This window comes from Anguilla rostrata, chromosome 14, assembly GCF_018555375.3.
Source record: "Anguilla rostrata isolate EN2019 chromosome 14, ASM1855537v3, whole genome shotgun sequence".
In the NCBI taxonomy this organism is placed as follows: Eukaryota; Metazoa; Chordata; class Actinopteri; order Anguilliformes; family Anguillidae; genus Anguilla; species Anguilla rostrata.
The window spans coordinates 31947169-31956962 of NC_057946.1; the positions used below are offsets into that span (position 1 = coordinate 31947169).

Here is a 9794-nt window from a genome sequence, read left to right on the forward strand (position 1 = left end):
AGGTAAAATAATTAGTGAAATTAAGTGGCATAGTGCATGGTTGGAGAAAATACCTGCACACACTATGACTTGTTGGACCCACAGTTGAGTAGCGTTGTTTCAGGCAGTTAAGGATACTCATTTAACAATGTTTATATTAAAAAATATTAAGAAAAATAAACATAAGAATGATAGCCTGCATAAAGATGCATGCAGTTTCCAGATGGAAAAGGAAAACTAAGGTTGCAAAACTACTTGTGTTGTACATATAGGTTTAAATATATTTGTAGATGCTTTGTTTAAAAACCATTTGTGAATGGTCCCATGAACAGTACCCATTATATTCTATATGTGTTGATAATATAAGAATCAAAAGTATAATTAATAATATTAGCAATTATTATTATTATTATTATTATTATTATTAATGACAGATAAATACTAAGCGCTGTGAAGAAAAACCCTAAAATACTGGTAAGTGACGGCACCAGCAGTCTCCAGAGATGAAAATATTCCAGAGGAGCATATTCTCTTATCTTTCATAGTGCATGAATCGATTAATATCGTAGGTGCGGTACATAGTTAGCTTATGCAGTGTCTCTGCAACGTTGCCAAATGTCTGAAAACTTCAGTCGGCCAGTTTCCCTTATTAGCTAAACTCCTGGGCGTCGCCTGTGTAATTTCTGTGCGAAATGATTGGTTTTGAGGGGCAATTCGATCGCACTGCGCATGTCCAACAGAAGGCGTTCTACTCCGTCGCATGTTTGGTGACGTTTTAACCTCGACGCCAGTCTCAGGGGCTGCGGCCTAGCAAATTTTAATTCGTATAATATTTTTTGAACAAATGTACAATTTCTTGTACCCGTTTTGAGCGGGGTCACGACCTTATGAGGCCTTGTTTTAGGGTAGATGGTGGGAGAGCAGCATAGCTGATAGCTGGCTAGCTAACTCTGTAGCTATCTAATAACAAGGAACTCGAGTCGAGGAAACTAGGCTTGAAGAATAAAAATTGAAAAATGACATCTCGGAGGTAAGGTATGATTATGGGACAAAAACACGTATCAAGCCTACTGGGATTTAGTGATTGTCACTGTCACGAAATCTAAACACCACTGGTTATCTACAGATTGCTGCCGATGTCTTTGCATTTAACATTAGCGAGCTTTAGCTAATGTTAGTCTAGCTACATGCCCAGCTAAATAAATAAACTATTCCAGTGAACGTTACACGTCGATTCGCCGGTTTACCTGATACAGAGATCTGTATTGGAATCCAAATGAACACTGCCGTCAAACCCAGCCCATAATGATTAGCTAGTGATACGTCGAACGACCCACAAATTATTCCTAGCTGTTTGTAACCAGTTGTTTGTGGATGAAACGACCAGTTAGCAAGGTAGCTAACAGGCTACGGCGATGTTTGCATCAGCACGAGCCGAACCATAAACTGTGTATTCTCGGAAAAAAACAGAAATATAACTCGGTCAAGTGTCTGTTGCAGTTTTTAGTTACCCTGGTTTACTAGTTTAAACCGAGTCTCCGACCGATGTCATTTTCCGGCTGTTGATAAATATAACTTTAGTTTGTGTTTATCGGGTTACTTTGAACTTGTCCCCTTATCAATTTTATGTCTGTGGTGTTTGTTGTATGCGGCTATCAGTTGGGTAAGACATTAAGGTTTTAGGGTCTAACGGGCTTCCAACATCAGGCAAGCATTATCGGGAAGAGTATGTAAGAATATTGGGTGTAACGTTAATGGTTGGAGCTGGACTGCCTGATCTTTGATCGGTGGGGCTTCATCCGTCGACTCAACGACAGATAGATTGAGCCTGGGTACCATCAACCGTGGCTGTTGATCGCTAGCTTTTTAAGTAAATAAAGATAAGAGTTGCCGTAGTATAGTTCCTTTTAAAACCCATTTGGCCACCCTCCTTCATGTTTTTTTTTAGAAATGATTCACTAATACATAGTTGCTAAATTACATATAGATACCCCAGTGCCTGTTAACCTTGTCAGTCATAAGTCCTCTGGCCACTTGAGGAGTGTTGATCCCCTTTGGCCGTGACCAACCAGCAAAATACCTCGAGCATTGAACATAAGAAGTGTAACTGCTCATACCTAGCTAACAACCCTGTAACGGATACCGTAGCTTGGAGAGAGCCTAGTACAGTGTCATTGTGGTAAATGGGGAATGTGTTGTAACGTTCAGTAATGTGCAGTGCACCGTAATTTATGTGTTTTTGTGGGTGTTGTTTCTTCGTGATTCACACATTTATTAGTGCAATGTGTAGCCCACATAATTCCAGAAGTGCTTTCATAATTTACACCATGCTCATTGTTGTTATTTTAGAATCTAATCAGTCTGATTGCACCTAGTAGTTTTGTGTTTTCTCACATTAAAAAATGTATTGTTCTTGCATATCCTCTGACTGTAATTTAAACGCAAAGAGTAAAAAACAAACAAAAAAAGTTATTTCCACCTCTTTGTACTGATGTTTCTTTGGGCTTCTCCTGGCAGACCATCAGACAGAATGTTTTACTGTCATACTCTCCTAGTTTAATGTCTGAAATAAACACAGGGATGGTCAAACTCTGTGCGATGCACAATAAAGCAGGATGATTTTGCTCTGTTTTTAAAAAAACTTGTTTGGACAGGCAGTTCTAGCCCCAGAAACCATTCCTACATTTGTTGTTGTTTTTTCCCCTTCTAATTTCAGCTGCTGTCAGGTTTAGGGTTCTACGCTCACAGTGACGTCAGGTTTAGGGTCATGTGCTCACAGTGACGTCGGGTTTAGGGTCCTGAGCTCACAGTGATGTCAGGTTTAGGGTCCTCCATTCACAGTGATGTCAGGTTTAGGGTCCTTTGCTCACAGTGACGTCAGGTTTAGGGTCATGTGCTCACAGTGACATCAGGTTTAGGGTCCTCCATTCACAGTGATGTCAGGTTTAGGGTCCTTCGCTCACAGTGATGTCAGGTTTAGGGTCCTTCGCTCACAGTGACGTCAGGTTTAGGGTCCTTTGCTCACAGTGACGTCAGGGTTAGGGTCCTGTGCTCACAGTGATGTCAGGTTTAGGGTCCTTTGCTCACAGTGATGTCAGGTTTAGGGTCCTCCACTCACAGTGATGTCAGGTTTAGGTCCTTGTCACAATGATGTCAGTTTAGGTCCTCACTCACAGTGATGTCAGGTTTAGGGTCCTTCGCCAAGTGCGTCAGGTTAGGTCTACGTCACAGTAACGTCAGGTTTAGGGTCTTGTGCTCACTGATGTCAGGTTTAGGGTCCTGCGCTCACAGTGACGTCAGGTTTAGGGTCCTTCGCTCACAGTGATGTCAGGTTTAGGGTCCTGCGCTCACAGTGACCTCAGGTTTAGGGTCCTTCGCTCACAGTGACGTCAGGTTTAGGGTCATGTGCTCACAGTGACGTTGGGTTTAGGGTCTTGTGCTCCCTGATGTCAGGTTTAGGGTCCTTCGCTCACAGTGAGCGTGTCAGACGCACATAGCCACTGATTCGTCTCACAGGTGAGAATCTGGGTTTCACGCTCCTGCAGGTGGTTCCACCCAAACATCACGGGCGTGGAGGCGGAGAACCTGCTCCTGACCCGCGGCGTGGACGGCAGCTTCCTGGCCCGACCCAGCAAGAGCAACCCGGGGGACTTCACGCTGTCCGTCAGGTGAGCAGCTCCCGCCCCCCAGGCCTCCCGCTCTCTGCTCTCCCCGAGGGAGGAGCAGCCAGTTTAAAACGGGGGAAAACTCTGTTGTGCATCATTAAAAGATGAAGTGAAATTTGTGAAAAGTCAGCTTAGGTAAGGTGATGAATATAATTTGGGTGATATTGTATTTATTTGTGCAGTCCAGTTCTGGTGTAGTTCCTGTTACACCGCTCTCTGGGACAACCCCATTGTCTGTGTATCAGACACTACGTTGTCCCTGGCAAAGTGTGTTTTTCAAGTGTGTGTGTGTCTGTCTGCCTGTGTGTGTTTGTGTGTGTGTCTGTCTGCCTGCCTGCCTGTGTGTGTTTGTGTGTGTGTGTGTGTGTGTGTGTGTCGTCTGTCTGGTCTGTCTGATTGTAGTGTATGGTATGTCTGTTGTCTGTAGTGTATGTGTATGTGTAGTGTCTGTCTGTCTGTCTGTGTCTGTCTGCTGTCTGTGCTGTGCTGTCGTGTGAGTTGTGTGTGTGTGTGCGCGTGTGTGTGTATGTGTGTGCTTGACAGGGTGATTTCTAAGCCTTTATTGATTGTTATTAATAGAAGTGTGTATGGGGTCAATTTTCACAACGATCCACTGATAGACTCATAAAGGCTTTGTGTCATCACAGCACCCCTGTGCAGTTTTTCAATCCTCCTATCCTCCCCCCAAAACCAGGCGGAATGGAGCGGTCACCCACATTAAGATCCAGAACACGGGCGACTACTACGACCTGTACGGGGGGGAGAAGTTCGCCACGCTGGCTGAGCTGGTGCAGTACTACATGGAACACCACGGCCAGCTGAAGGAGAAGAACGGCGACGTCATCGAGCTGAAGTACCCGCTGAACTGTGCCGACCCCACGTCCGAGAGGTGAGTCCCCCCCTCCTCTCCTGGAGAGCCACAGGGTCTGCTGGGTTCCCCAGCCCTCGTCCCAGAGAGCTGCAGGGTCTGCTGGGGTCCCCAGCCTTGGCCCTGGAGAGCTGCAGGGTCTGCTGGGGTCCCCAGCCCTGGTTCCAGAGAGCTGCAGGGTCTGCTGGGTCCCCCAGCCCGGTCCTGGAGAGCCACAGGGTTTACTGGGGTCCCCAGCCCTGGTCCCGGAGAGCCACAGGATCTGCTGAGGTCCCCAGTCCTGGTCCCGGAGAGCCAAAGGGTTTACTGGGGTCCCCAGCCCTGGTCCCGGAGAGTGCCTCACCCTGCAGACCCTGTGACCCTCCAGCACCATGTTCAGAGGGCCCCCTGCTCAAGCTCAGCGGCTGTAGAAGCGTGTGCTAGCGCGCCTGACGGTACGTGAACCGCACGCCCTCATCCCCCCCCCCCCCCCTCTTCCCAGGTGGTTCCACGGGCACCTGTCGGGCCGCGAGGCGGAGAAGCTGCTGACGGAGAAGGGGAAGAACGGGAGCTTCCTGGTGCGGGAGAGCCAGAGCCACCCGGGCGACTTCGTGCTCTCCGTGCGCACCGGCGACGACAAGACCGACAGCAGCGACAGCAAGCCCAAGGTCACCCACGTCATGATCCGCTGCCAGGTACCCGCGCCGCCGCCGCCCGGCCGCAGGGAATCATGGGAGCTGAGTATAAGCCGCGGGTGGGGTTCCATCGACACGGCCGCTGGGCCGCAGGGAATCATGGGAGCAGGGTATAGGCTGTGGGTGGGGTTCTATCGACATTTGTCCTTAACTTTGAAGTTAACCCATGGGAGAACCCATTTTTGAGTCAACAATTAAAATCAATTATCTTTTTTTTGGATGATGTGTTTAAATCAAGCATTCACAGTCAAAAAACTTACAATTAAATTTAGGAATGATTTGCTTCCTTCCCAAACTTGCATACACACATACATACATGCATACACACTTGCAGACGTAGATGCTTACAAACATACATATGTACATGCATGCATACGTGCATACATACATACATGTATGTGCTCTGCCCATATCGCACTGGAGATGGAGACATGGTCAGTGGAAAGGGTGTTCTGTGAACCTCAGCATTGCGTTGGTTATACTCCTTAGTGAAATGACAGGGTTTAGAATGCGGGACTTTTCTGTTTGGGGGGGCCTTCTAACGCGTCCGTCTGAAGGGAGCGTTAACCGCTGGGCTGGATCGAGATTCGGCGGAATTCTGGGGGGAGAGACGTTGGCATGACGATGGGCCAGACAGTGAACTATCCCTCTCTCCTCTCTCTGTCTCTTAGCACGACCTGAAGTACGATGTGGGCGGGGGGGAGAAGTTCGACTCCCTCACTGACCTGGTGGAGCATTATAAGAAGAACCCCATGGTGGAAACACTGGGGACGGTCTTGCAACTTAAACAGGTAACCCCGCCCAAAATGGCCCTCCACGTGATTGGCTACAGGACAGGGAACCCCGCCCCAAACAGCCCTCCATATTATTGGCTAAGGGACGGGGAACCCCGCCTCAAACAGCCCTCCATATGATTGGCTAAGGGACGGGGAACCCCGCCCCAAACAGCCATCCATATGATTGGCCAAGGGACGGGGAACCCCGCCTCAAACAGCCCTCCATATGATTGGCTAAGGGACGGGGAACCCCGCCCCAAACAGCCCTCCATATGATTGGCTAAGGGACGGGGAACCCTGCCCCAAACAGCCCTCCATATGATTGGCTAAGGGACGGGGAACCCTGCCCCAAACAGCCCTCCATATGATTGGCTAAGGGACGGGGAACCCTGCCCCAAACAGCCCTCCATATGATTGGCTAAGGGACGGGGAACCCTGCCCCAAACAGCCCTCCATATGATTGGCTAAGGGACGGGGAACCCTGCCCCAAACAGCCCTCCATATGATTGGCTAAGGGACGGGTTAATATTCCTCTGAAGTGTCAGAGCTTTTTTTGCTCTTTGATGATAATTGAGCATCGCAGCCTGGGTTCACCTTTTATTCCCCCCCCCCCCCCGGAAAGCCGCTGAACACTACGCGCATCAACGCAGCGGAGATCGAGAGCCGGGTGCGCGAGCTGAGCAAGCTGGCGGAGGCCACCGACAAGGTCAAGCAGGGCTTCTGGGAGGAGTTTGAGGTAAGAGGCCTGGCCGCCGCCGAGGTACCGCCGCAGCGTGCAGCCCCGCCCCCTCCTCTCGCATCACTTCCTGTCTCCTCCTGCCACGCAGACGCTGCAGCAGCAGGAGTGCAAGCTCCTCTACAGCCGCAAGGAGGGCCAGCGCGCCGAGAACAAGAACAAGAACCGCTACAAGAACATCCTGCCCTGTGAGTAACTGCCGCACCTTCGCTCCGAAATAACGCTTTTACAGTAAAGAGATCTGGGTGTTTTTTTACTTCAGTGGTTTAAATCTACATCCAACAAAGACAAGCAGAAAGGCGTCACCGTTGTGCCGTTACTGCTGCTGCACAGCAGATCTTTTTGGGGCTTTTGCCAAGACTACTGGATTCAGTCAGAATCTGACTCTGGGCGGTAGAACTGAGCAATTGTATGTTACATGACATTACATTACAGGCATTTAGCAGACGCTGTTATCCAGAGCGACTTATGCAACTTTTCACATAGCATTTACATTGTGTCCAATTATGTAGCTGGATATATACTGAAGCAATGCAGGTTAAGTGCCTTGCTCAAGGGTACAACAGTAGGGTCCTACCCGGGAATCGAACCTGCGACCTACAATACCAGTTCCTTACCCATTATACTACGCCGCTGCCGCACTACGTGGCACATTAAAAGTTCCTGAGCGCTGTTATTTTGCCCTCTGCGGATTGTGCGCACGCAGTCCTGGGACGGTTGTGTGTCACTGACTCTGACCGTCTGCCGTCCCGCAGTCGACCACACCCGCGTAGTGCTTAACGACGGGGACCCCAACGAGCCCGGATCCGACTACATCAACGCCAATATCATCATGGTAGGAGCTGACTTCACGGTAACCGCCTCCGACCGCCTCCTCCTACTCTTCCGAACACGTTCACTTCATGTGGTTTTTGTAGAGAGAGTGCAGTGATGTAGTGGCAGGCATGCTTTAACTGGTTGCTCTGTGCTTGTTGGGGGCGGGGCTAATGTCCCCCTTGTCCTCCCGGTCGTGATGCTCTCGCGCTTCCCTCAGCCGGAGGCGGAGCCTAAGTGCAACAGCGCCAAGCTGAGGAAGAGCTACATCGCCACGCAGGGCTGCCTGCAGAACACCATCAGCGACTTCTGGAGGATGGTCTTCCAGGAGAACTCCCGCGTCATCGTCATGACCACCAAGGAGGTGGAGCGGGGAAAGGTACCGGCCGCCGCGCCCGTCCGCGCTTCCTCTGCGCACCTCTTAAGTGTCATTGCACTTGTGCTTCCAGTGCATGCTGGGATAGGCCCCAGCACCCGCCCGTGACCCCGACCAGGATGCGTGGGTGTAGATAATGGATGGATGTCACATTGCGTAGCATCACCCCACCTGGTATCTGAAACTGCGGCCTCAGTCGCCATCCCAGAATGCTCCAACCCGCATTAACAATTTTGTTTTTTATTTTTCACAAACCAAATCAGAAAAGTTGTTTTGCTTTCTTAGTTTTGCGGCTGCAACTGAAAATTGAACTGCTGAGAGTGAAACTGAGAGTGAGTGCGCTGGTTTCCCGCAGAGCAAATGTGTGAAGTACTGGCCGGACATGTCGGCGCTGAAGGAGTACGGCGCCATGCGCGTGCGTAACGTCAAGGAGACGTCCGCTCACGACTACATCCTGCGGGAGCTCAAGCTGTCCAAAGTGGGCCAGGTGAGCCTCACCGGTCGTAACCGCAGCTGCCACAAGGGGGCGCCAGAGCTGAAGGTGCAGCATGCCAGAGCACCACGGCTCTGTCCTCACCGTTCGCCATGATTGGTCAGGGCTGCAGCTCACAGCTGGTGTGGCGCAGCCTTTGAGTTCAGGAACGTGATTTCTCCTGATGTAATAATCGGGAAGTGCTTTTGCTGACCCTACGTGTCTTCTACCAGAGGTGGAGGACTTAGGTGTGTCATAACCTCACACACACACGCGCACACAAACACACACGCAGTGCTTTTGTGCTTTCTGGCACAAAAACCACTGGCATCCGACGGCAGCAGAGAATCTTCCACAATAACGCCGTAGTACCGCTGCTCCCAGAGCCATTTTAAAACGCGCGTCTCTCGATCAGTCTGAGAAAGTCGGGAAGAATCCCGCTCCCGGCTATTGGCGGCTGCCGTGGCGACGCGCTGTGCGGGGGCGGGCCTAAACCGGGCTGTGCGTTGCAGGGCAGCACGGAGCGCACGGTCTGGCAGTACCACTTCCGCGCCTGGCCGGACCACGGCGTGCCCGCCGACCCCGGCGGCGTGCTGGACTTCCTGGAGGAGGTCAACCTGAAGCAGGAGAGCATCCTGGAGGCGGGGCCCATCGTGGTCCACTGCAGGTGAGGGGGCGGGGGAGGGAGACACGCCCCTTACGCTACCGTTGGGTTCCTCCAGGTGCGTGTCACGCCCGGGTCGAGGAACGATTTAAAAACACATTCAATGGGAAAGCACCTGGAGCGTCTATGAGCTTATCCCCAGAGGACGGCCTCAGCTGCTCTGTAAACGTGTATGAGAAGCCCAGGTGATGTTTGACCTCCGATTCCCGTTCTTTAAGTCACCCTCAACGTTCAACGAGCTGCTGAATTTATTTATTTATTTATTTGACAATTTTAAAACAAGATTTCATACAACTGCATAGCAGACAGTAATCCTTTAATTGGGTATTTTTAAACTACATCTGCTGCATTTAAGTAATGGCACCAGTCCTTAAACATGAATTGGATGCAGTCTTAGAGCGTACAGCGTTTGTAAGGCTGAGGGTAGTTAATTGAATGGGACTGGAGAAGAGCACTGATGAGGGAAGAACTGTCACGGCCAGCCTCAGCAGAGCTGACACCTCGCACTGTGTTGTGTGTTTGAGACGTGCATTTTGAGTTCAGCTCTCGCTTGTGTTGTGTTTGTTCCGTTGCAGTGCCGGGATTGGTCGAACGGGGACGTTTATCGTGATTGACATCCTTATCGATGTGATCAGAGAGAAAGGTTTGTTCGCCAAATTCTTAAGGACACCTCCAGCTCATCTGTCGTCCAGCAAAGCCTCTTTTTGTAATCTGTATATGCGGTTTACAATGTGTGCTCGCAGAATAAAATTATAATTTGAAATCTGCAGT

General features: G+C 50.2%; 1 protein-coding gene across 2 annotated transcripts; it reads left to right on the top strand.

Moving 5' to 3' along the window:
* The first annotated feature begins 706 nt into the window (after window positions 1–706).
* ptpn11a (protein tyrosine phosphatase non-receptor type 11a) lies at window positions 707–9794 on the top strand. Of its 2 annotated transcripts, none has more exons than XM_064307543.1 (12): window positions 707–1009; window positions 3525–3647; window positions 4339–4533; window positions 4994–5186; window positions 5858–5977; window positions 6585–6698; window positions 6790–6886; window positions 7454–7533; window positions 7732–7890; window positions 8243–8374; window positions 8872–9026; window positions 9599–9794. In XM_064307543.1, exons 1-12 carry the CDS (start codon window positions 996–998, stop codon window positions 9777–9779), a joined length of 1563 nt encoding a protein of 520 aa, XP_064163613.1. In that variant the 5' UTR covers window positions 707–995; the 3' UTR covers window positions 9780–9794. The 2 variants fall into 2 exon arrangements, with proteins under 2 accessions (XP_064163613.1, XP_064163612.1); XM_064307542.1 differs by having other exon boundaries at window positions 709–1009; window positions 7454–7551.

What these genes read in the sequence shown, in the direction of transcription:
- ptpn11a (XM_064307542.1), top strand. An exon ending in CGGTCTTGCAACTTAAACAG is followed by an intron (nt 5,978 to 6,584) that starts GTAACCCCGCCC and finishes CCCCCCGGAAAG; the next exon opens with CCGCTGAACACTACGCGCAT. An exon ending in CCCATCGTGGTCCACTGCAG is followed by an intron (nt 9,027 to 9,598) that starts GTGAGGGGGCGG and finishes GTTCCGTTGCAG; the next exon opens with TGCCGGGATTGGTCGAACGG.